The sequence below is a fragment of the Bradysia coprophila genome, chromosome IV (genome assembly GCF_014529535.1).
Source record: "Bradysia coprophila strain Holo2 chromosome IV, BU_Bcop_v1, whole genome shotgun sequence".
NCBI classification, from domain to species: Eukaryota; Metazoa; Arthropoda; class Insecta; order Diptera; family Sciaridae; genus Bradysia; species Bradysia coprophila.
This window is the reverse complement of record NC_050738.1, coordinates 5,791,168-5,805,338: the sequence shown is the minus strand read 5'-3', so window position 1 is coordinate 5,805,338 and position 14,171 is coordinate 5,791,168. Positions and strand designations below refer to the sequence as shown.

The following is a 14,171-nucleotide window of genomic DNA, read 5'->3' as shown; positions in this document are numbered from 1 at the left end:
GTCGATTTGACTATAACTTTTATTTAGAAAAAGATTGTACGGGACAGTATGTACTGCATATCATATAATTCCTCTCTCTTGTGTTTATCTGTGTTCTACGAAGCCAAAATATAATTTCGGACTACAAGTAAACCGTCTCGACTGCCCAGTAGCTATTTTCCTAAGTTCATAATGAGTGCAAAAAGGCTATTTCAACATTAGTTAGGAAAGCATAATTTTTATGTGAATGTTTCTGAGGTTTTCCATCTTAATATTTTCATGAAGTTACAAATTCACAGAAAATTTTATTACCCTAGAACGAGGTCGGAAATACATCAAATAAATCAAATAGAAAACAGACTTGGAAATTGTTATTTTGTCTAAAAGTTGATATTAAAATTCTTTGGAAATCGTAAATCGCATAATTGCATGAGCAGGCATCTCAGGATTATAAATCAGGAACTTTGAAGTTCGTCATATTCATATTCTTATCTTATTCCTGACCAGATTCTGTTTTCATGATTGAGCTCAATCATGAGCTTCACTTATACAAAGAGTTGAATTTATTTCCTATGCCGAATTGTAATTTGGCGAAAAAGAATGTTCCGAATCTGCGTTTCGTTTAAAAAAAAGCCTTTAGTTGAAATGATGATTGTGAAGATTTCAAATGGACGGCTCTTGGTGTTTCTCTAATTTTTATTCTATATCCTGCAAAGCATTAATTGTAGCTACTGCGTCCAGCAACTTTTTGATCATTCTTCAGCGACAAGTTTTTTTTTTCTAATGGTGCTCCGCACTTTACATCGAACTGATGCAAATTCCTTTATGAAGAGAAAACAAAACCACATTAGCTTCACTATTATTCACAATTATTTTAACATTTAGATCAATTTTGCCGTTGAATTTAATGATCAAAATTTTGCTGGCCAGCATTTTAGATGAGACACATAAATAAACAAACGTCTGATACATTTCATGACAAGCACACAATATGTTTTTGAAGACAATAGAAGCGATGACGGACGTAGGGTGGCTAAATGTACAATTATATTTTACGTTCTTTTGTATGTTGAGACGTACTGAACGCTTTCCTATATCGTTCACTGATACAAAACATCTTTTTTCAAACTCAAACGGTTTATATTGCATAAAGGTACTCTTAATTTAGAAGCCTGATGTAATAATTAAAAACCAAGAGAAAATGTAACCAAAACCAAAATTTAGTTTATCCACCCTATATCACATTTTGAAATCGTGACTGCAGCGCCGTCATTGCGACCGCTGAGTTAACTAAATTTAAATTTGTGGATTCCATTGTTGTGGGATAAAGTGTGGGTTAAATAAGATTAATACCTTTGGAAAACCCGAAAACTAAATTTCTTCGACTGTACTCTAATGGTAAGATAATATGGATTTCGATTTAAACGAGAATTTGTAACGGCAAGTTTTTAGTGTTGCGGAGTTCGTGTAATGTCTTTATTTTATTGTTCTTGAAAGTAGTGTTGTGTGGAGTTGTGTGAGAAATGTAACTAAATAAAATAAAATGTAAAAAGTCGTTTTGCTAGGAGTTTGTTGAAGAAAGGAAAAGAAGTTAGCTAATAGTTGGGTACAATATATGCGAGATAGAATTCATTGGGTGGTAAGTGTTTCCTTATCCGGTGAGGTAACTTTAATAAAGTGAGTCACCACAGATTATCAATGATATTTCCATGCCAAGCACTGATAGAGAGAGATAGTGGTTCGGTCTTTCGTGACTGAAAGAGGGGAATTTATAGTCGTATCTGTCAATTTCCATACTTCATGACAGTAATCTAGTACTTCATTTTATCAAATTGCTAATTTTCGATAGCGTCCTTTTTTACAGCCTCGGCTGATTCAGCAACACATTCTACGTTCTGTATCAGGATTGCTGCTGGCAACAATAAAATTTCTCTTAAATGAACTTGTTAGGAACAGTTCGTTAAGAAGTAGGTGAAGGTGTAATGAATTGCAAAATGTTTTTTTTTTCGGTCTTGTGAACACAATTTAAGTGTTTCAACCGAGAACAGTGCAAAATGTATTTGTAAAAACTGTACAGCTTTTCAAAAACAAAACATCAAAGTAATCCTAGAAAACTGCACTTTTGAAGCCATTTCTGGTAGAATAATTTTCTAAAATTTTTGCGAAATGGAACGGAATAGAATGCATTCAGTTCATCATCTTCTTACTCAACACGGACAAAGAAGCTCTTCAAGTGAAAAAAAAAAAAAAAATCGAAACTTTTTTTAACGACTAGAAAATGAAGAGATCTTTGCGAACATTTCAACGCTACATCACTTTGTCGTATGTAAGCAACCGTTACATCATTTCAATCGAAATGTATTTTCACATATGTTGATATACTCCTTTTTCTTACATTTTCCGAAAGAGAAATTTTCCTCTTCACATTTTACATCTGAAAAATTTTTAACACATCCAGAGGACACTCAATTTTCTTTTGTCCAATGTTTCGCACATATAACACAAAATATACACACAGAAGCGTACACAATTCACTCAAGTTCGGATGAAAACATGGAAGTTCTTAAACTTTATTATTCATTCATATTGTGTGCTGAATGTTGTGTATATGGAAAATATAAGGACGGATATTATTCATACAAAGAAAAGAGGTAGAGGTTTTTCCCATTGAAAACTGTTTTGGCACGATGTGATGAATTGCTTGAATTTTATGGTCAACAAAACCTATTATTGCCTTTCAAAGAAATGTTCCACATAAAACTAGTAAAATTCGGTGTGTTATTTTGTGGGCAAATATTGTATGTTTTATGAAAGAAAGGACACCATATATATCCCCCCATCGCATTGGATAAATATATTCTACAATACTCTCCCAAAAAGTTTGTTCATGTTTCGTTATACAATATTTGTTTGTTAACGAACCGCACATAGTTTTGTCGATGTAATTTTGATGCATTAAAATGAACGTCTGAGATGGTTCCTTTAAGCTGTAAAGTTTCCGGACCTTTAGCAACATATAACCCTTTTAATGGATGTGATGGGATTTTCCTTTTACTGCCACTTAACAACTGTTTCTTTCATTCTTTCGTTTTCGTTTTTTTAAAACTCTTTTTTTTAGTAGTATACTTGCGGTACATTAACTACCCAGGAAATGATTATAATAAAAGACCGCAAAGTTGTAAACATTTTTATGATTTCTTCAAAATATTTACATTTTAAGTCTGGATAGTATTTAGATTATGGGAAACCGAAAGACTTTTTATGAGTCTGCTTTGCATACGAATGGAGTTTTTTTCATGGAGGTAAAATCATAGATTTGTATCACATTTAGAGGGAGAAGGCACTGCCGCACAACGATTTTTATGTTTGATTCTAGACGTTTGATAAAGCATTTGAAACAATCAATCGTTTATGTACCTTCGGCTTATAGCTCAATCTGTAACTTTTACGATATGTCATATGAGAGCATGTTTTGGGAATTTGTAGAAAAACATTTTCCCACATTTTCCTAAAATTTTTCATATTTTCCCACATTTATCCAAATTTAAAAAAAAATATTTTTCGCGAAAATTTTAAAACATCTAAGAAAAGACAAATAAATCAAGGAAAAAAACATATTTAACAGAAGGAGTGCTTTTGACCAGAAATGTGATTCCGGAATAAATTGATTCTTACTAGGGAATGCATTTACCGTCGATTTTAACCAGTTACAGACGGCAAGGATAATGTCTAGTATAATTATTGGGTATATTACTTCCAACGATGAAAGCACTTTTAATCGGTTTTAATCTTGTACTTCAAATTGTTTAACATTCATTTTACTATATAACGGACCATATTCCACAGAGCTTGTCATTACTTTTGTCATCGTTATCGATAACAGATGAATTAGCCGTATGCGACAGGTTAAAAAACCGGGAAACGGGAAAAACGGTAAATGAGAAAAAATTTACCGTGAAATTTCCCGGGAAATGAATCGTACATTCTGTACTCGTTCAGACATTTGTTATTGATGATTTGGGAGTTTGTGACTCGTATCGTTGGCAAATGCTTTTATCAAGATATCAATGTCTCAACAACTAAGTGGCTTATTGTGCTCGTTAAGCCCTGCATAAATGAGTTTACCGTTTCTTTATTTGCATTTTTCAGGATGATAAATAATTCCATGAACTGTGTAGATGTTCAACAGAAGTATTGTAAAAATTGAATTTTTTATCGTCCTGAAAAAAGGAAGTAAGTGATAGTAAAGCTCCCTATTGTACTGTTTTCTCAAATTTTTACGATCTTGTAGATTTTCTAAAGAACTGCGATTTCGGATTTTCAAACTTAGGGCCGAAAGCACAAGAGCAATTATGCTGCGTTTTCTTTTGTTTAGCCTATGGCGAAAATTCGATTACAATACAATAGAAATTACAGCATCATTGTCCACCTCAGCAACTGAAAATTGATCATTTGTTCTCAGCCTAAAGCTGACATTGACTTGCTTATCATAATATATACAATTTGCGATGAAAATGTTTACAACGAGTTCAAATGAGATGTTTAAGCGTTACAACTAGAAGAATAAGTCCATTCAAGGTATTATTGCAAAAGAAAGATGAAAAAATTATTAAATTTTTGAAGGTCGGTTAACCAGTAAATGGTAAAATTTTCGGGAAATGGTAGACCGGTTAACCAGTTTTTCCCGGTTCTTAATTTCCCAGTTACATTTCCTAATTCTTACTTCTTATTAGTTGTTTGATATCCATAACGATGACAAAAACAAACGGTGAGTTCTGGCCAGTATGTCTTCTGAGGTCAAATGTGTGCTGAAATTGGTGGAGTAAAAGATTTTGTATCAGAAAACTGATACTTTAAACAAACAGGTCAAATCAAAACATTTTCTATTCACTCAAAATATTCTCAAGGAAAATTTTGAGGGTTTCGAAAGCGTCATTCTTCTCTTTTCTTTCATTTTCGTACCTGTAAATGCCTAGCAAAATGGAACTAATATCATCTTACAGAGTAACCATACAACAGACAGAGTTTAGACCCTTCCCAAACTTTTACACGTTAAGTGAATGAAAATAGCTTGACTATCAAACAGAGAACTGTTTCGACCACAGAACTCGGTGTCGGCCCTAGGACAATATAGGATTGTCCATCGTCAGTTGTTACACCGGTTCCTTCACTCACAAGACAGCAGTGTTGGCTAAATTGAACAAGTAACAAGGAACACAAAAATCGAAAAATTAGTCATGCAAACACATGAAAAGGCCTACGGTAAACAAACGAAGTACTAGATTTTTTATTTTGTTGCAGTTTATTACTGTCACAGTTTTGGAAACAAAACAAAGTTGGGTCAGGTTACGGTAGTTTAGTGGAGCTACTACATAGCTACTACTGAGCACTGTAAATGAAGGGATCTGAAAAGTAGCACAAGGGTTATCAGTATTATCAAAAAATAGATTGTACTGAAATTTCCATATGGATTTAACTAGGCACTGAGTTTGAGTGGAAAACATTAATTTTGTTTATTCAATTCAGCGACGCTGTTCCGATTCCGATTATATAAAAAAAAAAAATCGAAAAATAATGTTTTATTCATATTCATTATTTTCTGCGAATAAACATGTGAACATTCCGCTCCGTTTTATTAAAACCATTTTTTTTTCTCTGCTAGCTACAAACATTGTGATGGAATGCAAATAAAAATGCATCGACCATGCATTATACAATGCAGCATCTATTTGAGGAATGTCCGGATTCGTATTACTGAATAAATAAATTCAATTGGAAATTGAAAGCTAAAGATTACAGTTCAACTGATTTCAATAATTCTTTTTTTTTTTGTCGAATGAAATAAACAGTATTTATTGTACTCAATGCATGATCGGTCCAATTTTCTACATAGTTTAATATTTGTTGTGATGCGAACCGAATAAATGTGTATTTAATAATGCACACGATTTTTAAAATTTAATAATAAAAATTAAAAAAGAACCAGTTGAGATTGCAGCAAATTGCAGATATGAGCACCGCACGAACGCGTGCACCTAGTACGTGCGTAAAGCTACTACGATGTACAGAAGACTTAGACTAGAATAGTAATAGACTGGCCCTTCATCCAAAAATTTTGTTCGAGCTCTGAAACAAAAGTAAATTTGAAATGTCTAATGGTGTAAATGAGTACCATAAATTTATGGTACTCGAAAATCGGCACCAGCGTTGCTTTGTACATGGATTATTTTTCAAATTTTGTTTGACGTTCGAACGACGTATGAATGAGTTGGTGTTTTTTGTGTATGTTATATTGTTATACTCACGTCTACGTATTGCCAGTCTATAACTATTTAATCTAAGGTCAGACGCCGGTAAAACGTAGCACTGATACAAAGCTTAAATGAACCTATAATTTTCAATACTATCAATACTTTTCAATTACTTAACAGTAACCTTTTTCACAAATCAGGTTCTCGCCTGATAGTCATTTTTCCCCAGTTATCATTTTCTCGGGTGACAATAACTTTTTCCCCTCGTTCAACAAATCTACAGTTAGGCATTGAAGTTTCAGTATTAACTTGCTTTAGCAGTTGATCTACACAAACAATCAAAACTGTTTAAATATGATCTTACCATTACCACGCGTTTAGCAGCTTCAACTGTATAAACAAGTATTAACAATCGTATTCGGATCAGCTAAACTAGAGCTGAAGCAAATTGATGCGGAAATTTTAATGTTATAAGAAAATGGAAAATCGGTTAAAATTGCCTCTATTTCATATTCTTACGTCAACCATGCTTCTACGGCTGAGTAGCTCGACGTGCACTGAATCTAAGACAGTGACTTCTTTGGAAACAGAGCCTAAAATAACATACATCGTTGGGGGAAAAGTGCACCAGACGCCCTCTGAGGTGCTCCAACGCCTTTTCCTGTCCTCTGGCGGAGGACGACTCTTATTTCCTGTCAAAAAATATTTAGAAAAATAGCTCAAAAGAAATATTTTTGAGACCAGAAAAAAAATGAAAACCATTATGATTGCTTATTTCAAATCAATTGCTTTTAAATTGTTGACCAAATCACCGCGTTATTACTTAGATTTTTATGTTTTACATTTTAAAATGAAACATAAAAGTGGTGCATATTACAAAAAATTAACAAAATTAAGAGACGGATCGCACTACCTGGACAATTGACAATCAGAAATATTCAGTGCAAAGTGTGAGAAAAATACATACTACGATTCAAATGAAAAAGACCACAGACCATGCATATTAGATAACACCGATTGTAGATAACACGGAAAATTAATGATTGGGTTTTCTACCTCGCTTTTATAACAAACCTGCGCTCACCCTTACATTTTCACACTAGAAACTTGCAATATCTATCGGTATCTCTCTAAAACTAAAACTCTCATTGCGAGTTGAAACAAAAATTTCAACGGTTGAAAATTACTCGAGTTAAAGTGTCGACGAGATACAAGATCTTTTGAAAATAATGGAACCATTCACGAACTTATCATGTAAATTTTTTTGGAACTCTACTTACAGGAAAATAATTCTGCTAGATAATTCTTGCACTTCTACTTCAGGAGCTCAGTAATAGAAGATCAGTTTAGATTTATTCATGTTACCGTGTAGAAATAAGTTTAAATATATTCTACATTTGTCGTAAATTATTGAAAACCTACTATACATTCTTACAGTAGTACACGAAATTCTGAGTATCAGACTGACACTTCATTTCGTAAAATTGTTGTTTCCATTAGCTTTATAACACCATGATCCATACGACCATACCACCATCTATTATTCTTATTATTATCATTATTATTCCTTATGTTAGTCCCTGTCTCTAGCTTCACTTTTCTTAGTGTTATTGTCAGTGTTTTATGACTGTGAGGCAAATTTCACGAATTTGAGTCGCTCGACCGACGTTTACAGGGCATTAAAGTCGTTGTGCTATGGTAAATGGAAGGTATACACTCTGAAGTTAAGAAATGTGACTTTGTTATTTCAGAACCGAAACCTCAGTGTATGGGAAAATATTCTTTTTTTAAACATATACTCCATTTCCGTTAAATGTATGCGCCTTTTCCGTTTAGAAAATGCGCCCTTTAGCGAAAAGTGCACCCCAGTCGAAAATCCTTACTTTAGGCTCTGTTTGGAAATATTTTCCCATTTTTTCCTAAATTTTCTCAATTTTCCTTAATATTTTCCCAAATAATGTTTCGTGGACAATATGGTGGGAAAACATGAAAATACGTTTTTCTAAAAATAGTTCCTTCGATTATTAGTCTATAGACATTGACCACATTACCTCTTTTTCCCAACTCGTTTAATTATGATAGATCTTCAGAATACATTTCTTTGTCGATCTCAAGTCATAGGCAAACGCTTTGTCGTTCTTCTTTTTTCTTCGCTGCGAGTGTAACAAATGGCATGTTAAACCAAATAGCCGTCCGTACGTCGTCGATGGATACCCATTTATGTATAATAAAATCATTTTTATTGAACTGTTCGTAAGGATTTTAAAAAAACGTCAGAGAGATTATCGTTCACATTAGAGAACTTTTTTATCATCCTTTCGTATTCATTCTTTCGTTTATGTCTTTTCTCGTTCTGCCCAAGACGACCTCTTTAATTTAAAATGATGGCTTTTAATGTTTGAACGGGTATTTTATGACTTTCATATAAATAGTTTTATCTTGTCACAGTTATTGGTCATTCAACATTATCGTTTATTGCATTTATTTGTTTAATCTCTCGCAATTACACTAAGAGCCTGCAGTAAATATAAGAAAAAGATTGCCAAGTCAATTTTTATTGCCGACATTGCAATTGATTGGTAAAAAACCCCGTCAACATTATCTGGTTATTATGAAATTAATTTGATTTTCGAGATACTAATAAAAGTATTGGAAGATATAGCGATGTATTGCAATGTGATTCACTTTTTAACGACAGATAATAATTTTGGTTAACGTTATTTGCCCTAACTCCGGAAATACTAACTCCAAAACGTCGGTAATGTTATCAAATCATACAGTTCACTCAATTATTTTTAGACGATAAGATGCCACTGTATGATTCCTCTTAATCGATCCTTGAAAAATCTACTGGAAATTCTGGTCTGCGAAAAGTGCAGCTTTTTTATTCGTTTTTCTATTAATGGTTTAAAAATGAATTTAATAGCTAGGTCCTGTAGTTTGGCTTTCATTTACGGCTAAGGTATCGCCATTCTGACGATTGAATCTGTTACTTCGTTTTGTTTAAATTCTCGTCTAGTACTTATTATTAAATAGTTAGTTTTGCTCTATATTTCACTATTTAAAACCACTACTCAGAGCTCACAGTTTGTTTTAGTCGTTGTCGATAACAGATGACTACCTCCTCAAAATGCGCTCTTATCTAGCTTTCAAAGTAAAGTCTACTTTCGATATTAGTAATTGAAGTCCGTAATAATTCGGCCTGCTTGAAATGTGATATTTCTCTCTCTGTGTTGTATACTTGATCAAGGTTTTCTACAAAGCAGCAGACCTCTTCCAAACTAATATGCCAAATGGAATACCTATTTCATTCGCCTGGTTTGCTGTACGACATCCACTTACAAATTACTTATCGAAATATTGCTCTACCACCGCAAACCACAATATTCACCGACTCACGACAATATGATATGTTTAATGAAGATAAGATGTTTTGTGTAGTGCAATTCCTGTGAAAACAGAGCATACTACACCACAATCAATGACTTTATACTACAACATGTATGCTGTGAGTATCATTATATTTACTTATATTAAATAAATGTATTTGGATACCTTGGCTATGCCTATGTTCATTATAATATAGTTTAGCTATCTAGTGCGGCTGTATTTATTGTATATTGTTGAGGTTGCTCACAAATTTAACAATTACAAATACAAGGAGGCTGTTGAGGTATTATGTAAATAGCCAAAACTTCCGTCCATATTGTTTTGAATTGCTGTATAATATAATAGTGTTCAATATAGTCAGTGAATAGTCAGTAAATGTTCATGAAAATGAGATGGGATTACTGAAGAAGTTCAAATGTTTGATTTATTTAAAGGATTTGCGTTGTTACAGCGTGGTAGGTAGATGTGAAATGGATGTTAACGATGAAAAGTTAAATTTTCAAAATCAAATTTGTTCGGTGCAATGCTGCCAGTTCCCTTATTGCGTCTAAACTTAATATACATTTCCTCGATGTGAGTTTATGTACAAAGTCCATGAAGCAAAATTTATAGTGAATTGTCATCTCAAAATGTCTTGGAGTTTCGATGTAGGTGTACAGACCGTTTCAATTTATATGCATAAGCTTGTAATTGAAGAAATGACGATGTTTCAAGTCCAGAATGTCTTTTAGCAATTTCACACTGCAAATTGATATTTATAAAGAAATGTTTTCAAGGGAGTAAGTGGCGTGTTAAATTGCTTTAGATGTTGAATCTTTGAATGTAAAGATGGTAGAGATGGATACACCAATTTTTAGTTGGGTCAACGCACTTCAAGCAAAAGTACATCTAATGACAGCTGCCAAATAGAGTACTATTTTCACTATTTTGTATGAAAATTTGTTCCAAATTTTTTTACAGTGCCAAAAATTGTTCGATACACTGTCTAGTTTCGGTTTTCTATTTAGTTAGAGTACTACTCATGCTTGAAGTGCGTTGGTTGGGTGCAAGAATAGGTCGAGTTTCAAATAAGTCCATCACTTCATATCAGGTTCACTTGAAGATCTTCGCATGATTTCTTCATTATCTTACTTGTCACCGTATTACCACTTTTATTAAATATTTTCGCGATAAGACCGTAAACAATTCCGAAAGTTGGATTGGTTAGTGGCACTAACGCTCGGTGAAGAGTGATCTAAATAAGCACTGGTACGTTAACTGATGCTGATAGATATTCACCAACGCACTTCATGCATGAGTGATACTCTAAATATGGTACTGAAACTTGACAGTGTGTCACATAACGGTAAAACAGTGTAAAGAAAACTATTTTATGCATAATAGTAGCCTATTTGTCAGCTGTCGCTATGATCACTTTTGCCTGAAGTGCGTTGATATTTTGTTAAACTAGTCGATTTGGACAGATTGGGACGTACTAAAATAAAGTGGCTCGCTTTCATATATCGTAAATTATACCAAATAAGACAAAATTCGATTTTTCGCTATCGCATCGGCTCCCCGCTTACTAATATCTACTAACTTATCTTATCACTTACACTTAACATTACGCGGCAGGCAACATTAATCAGTCGTAATCCAGTAAGTGGAACAGAAAGATGCGTTTGTTGTGTCTCAAATTTGCTATTCTATCGCTAACATGTCTAAGCCTAACAGCCGTACATGGCCACGGCGATGACGAATTTCTTTATGGTACGTTTCCGGAGGGTTTCATGTGGGGTCTAGCAACATCGGCCTATCAGATTGAGGGAGGATGGGAAGCTGACGGTATAAATATTAAATAAATTGCATAATGCATGATAAGAACGATGTAGACGATTTAAGGAAAGGGTCCAAATACTTGGGACTTTTGGTCGCATCAAAATGGGGGAGCGAATATTGACGATTCTAAAAATGGAGATGTGGCGTGTGATTCATACAATAAATATTTAGACGATGTCAGGCTTCTTAAAAGCATGGGAGTAAGAATTTTTGTCTTATTTTTTGAACTATTTTTCTAACAAACCGATAATCGTTCACTCAGGCCGACTTCTATCGCTTTTCTTTATCCTGGTCTCGAATTGTTCCAACCGGTCGAGTGGCAGATGGAGTAAGTCTCCCTGGGATTGACTACTACAACCGACTTATCGACGCTCTGCTAGCAGAAGATATAGTCCCGTTCATTACACTTTATCACTGGGACACACCACTAGGAGTTCAAAATGATGGCGGCTGGCTGAACGATACAATTGTTGATCATTTTGCTGACTATGCTAGAGTAACCTACGAGGCGTTCGGAGATCGAGTCAAGTGGTGGTTGACCTTCAATGAACCTCACGTTTTTTGTCTGGCTAACTGGAATTACGGAGAACAGGACCCATTCGAACAACCACCAAGGCAACAGTATATCTGCGCTCACAATGTTGTAAAATCTCATGCAAAGGCATGGAGAATATACGATGAAGAATATAGACAGACGCAGCAGGGAAAAATGGGAATCACTTTAAATTGCGATTGGTCAGAGCCGAAAGATCGAAGCGATCCAGAGCATCTGGAGGCAATGGAGAGATCGGTTCAATTTCGAGTAAGATCTGCGACAGATGAAAGTGAATTTTGTTAACTATTTTTGCTTCGTCTTGGTAGTATGGCTGGTGGGCCAATCCACTTACGAGAGGCGAATATCCAAAAGTTATGAGAGATCTGGTAGATGCTAAAAGTGAACCGGGACAATCGAGACTACCCACATTTGATCCTGAGTGGACACGGATTATTAATGGTAATGCAAATTCTAGCTTTCATTACTAGCTCTGTGATTCTATTCTCTGAAAATGTGTAGGAACTTTGGATTTTCTTGGTCTAAACCACTACAGGTAGTGTTTCAACGAAAACGGTTTTCTTATTCTTCTCTGACTGAATACATTGTACCTAGCACCCATTACGTTTTACCGTCGGATGGCACAAATCGTGGACTTGACGGTGACGCCAACATACGAACCGAAGGTGATTCATCGTGGGATCGTAATGGTATTGGTTGGTCTGTTGTGCCGTCGGGCTTTAGAAATATCATAACGTGGGTGTCGAAGCAATACTCGTTGCCAGTCTATATTACTGAGAACGGATACGGTGGCAGTGAGGACGAAAAGTTAGACGATACTGGTCGTCAAAACTATTACAGACTGTATATCAATGAAGTTCTCAAAGCAATTGAGTGTGATGGAGCTGACGTCAGGTCATACACTGCTTGGTCTCTGATGGACAATTATGAATGGACAATGGGATACACGTAAGCTGAATGTATATGTACATCTGTGACTAACTTCATACGTATTTGTTTCTCGTTAGTGCACGGTTTGGTGTTCATTATGTTGACTTTGAAGATGCTAACAGAACTAGAACTCCGAAAGAGTCAGCACTTCAACTGACAAAAATCTTTGCCGAAAACGGATTTCCACAACCGTCTTCAGCAGTGAGTGGTTTACCAAATCTATTCATTCTCTTCATTGGTTTGGTCCCGTATGTTCTCTACTTTTTTAATCGACCAACTAATTGAATGTTCAAAAGTAGTTGACTGGATGGGAAATACAAAAATTTTAATAGGACAATACCACAGAATTCTCTTCAATACGAATCGTCTAAGCAACATGCGTTGAATGCATGATACCTACTTTGACAAAGTGAGATAGCACAGCCCAATTTTGAAGAGTTTTTTTATTTCCACATTTTCGGTTTCGAGAGAAATAATGTTTTGGCTTGTAAAATACGATTGGAGGGTGTCACATGGACATTATCTACTTCAAAAGGTAGATGAAAATACACGGTTCGTATTGTGTATCTCAAAAGTAGGTATCGTTTCACAGATTGATATTTTTCGGAAAGATAACACCAGAAGGTGGGATGTATTGTTAGACGAAGAGGTAAAAATGGGACAAATTTTGATGAAGAAAAATAGGTATCAGACACAACCAAATTCTTTGTTTTGTTGGATTCTGGATTCAAATGACAAATCAATAAAATTCAAAATTGGAATAGTACGCTAGAACGATTCGGAGTGTAGTAGGTTGAAATAGTTTTTTGTCTACAGAGGGAAGAAAATAGGAAATTCCATAACAAGAGCGAATTTGCGGAGCTAATGCCGCGAATAGCTCGAGTTGAAATTTCCTATTTTATTCCAGTGAAAACAAAACGAGGTGTTTTTAACCGTTTCGAAACAAAACCATCAATTTGTTCCACAATTTTCCAGAACAAAGATGACAGTTCGGGTTCGGTGGAGAAAATTTCTATTTTCTCCCCTTTCAAAACAGGAGATAAGAAAATAGACATTTTGCCACCAAACTGTCATCAGACGAAGTGTCAACCAAACGAATTTTCTCATGGCCTCTTGAGTAGAGAAAATAAGGTTGATCACACCACACATATGAAAGAGTTGTTTATTCGCTTAATCGCCTACCCATAATTTTTCGTCCGTGTCAGTAAACGGGTTTTACCCAAAAAACTTTATTTAAAAAAAAATTGGTA

At 34.7% G+C, this 14,171-nt stretch overlaps 1 protein-coding gene across 1 annotated transcript; it reads left to right on the top strand.

Annotated features, from left to right (window-relative positions):
• The first annotated feature begins 11,095 nt into the window (after nucleotides 1-11,095).
• Nucleotides 11,096-13,419, top strand: LOC119066763 (myrosinase 1-like). Its single transcript, XM_037169398.1, has 7 exons — nucleotides 11,096-11,444; nucleotides 11,502-11,638; nucleotides 11,701-12,240; nucleotides 12,300-12,432; nucleotides 12,493-12,526; nucleotides 12,586-12,939; nucleotides 12,999-13,419. Exons 1-7 carry the CDS (start codon nucleotides 11,276-11,278, stop codon nucleotides 13,204-13,206), a joined length of 1,575 nt encoding a protein of 524 aa, XP_037025293.1. The 5' UTR covers nucleotides 11,096-11,275; the 3' UTR covers nucleotides 13,207-13,419.
• Nucleotides 13,420-14,171: the final 752 nt, after the last annotated feature.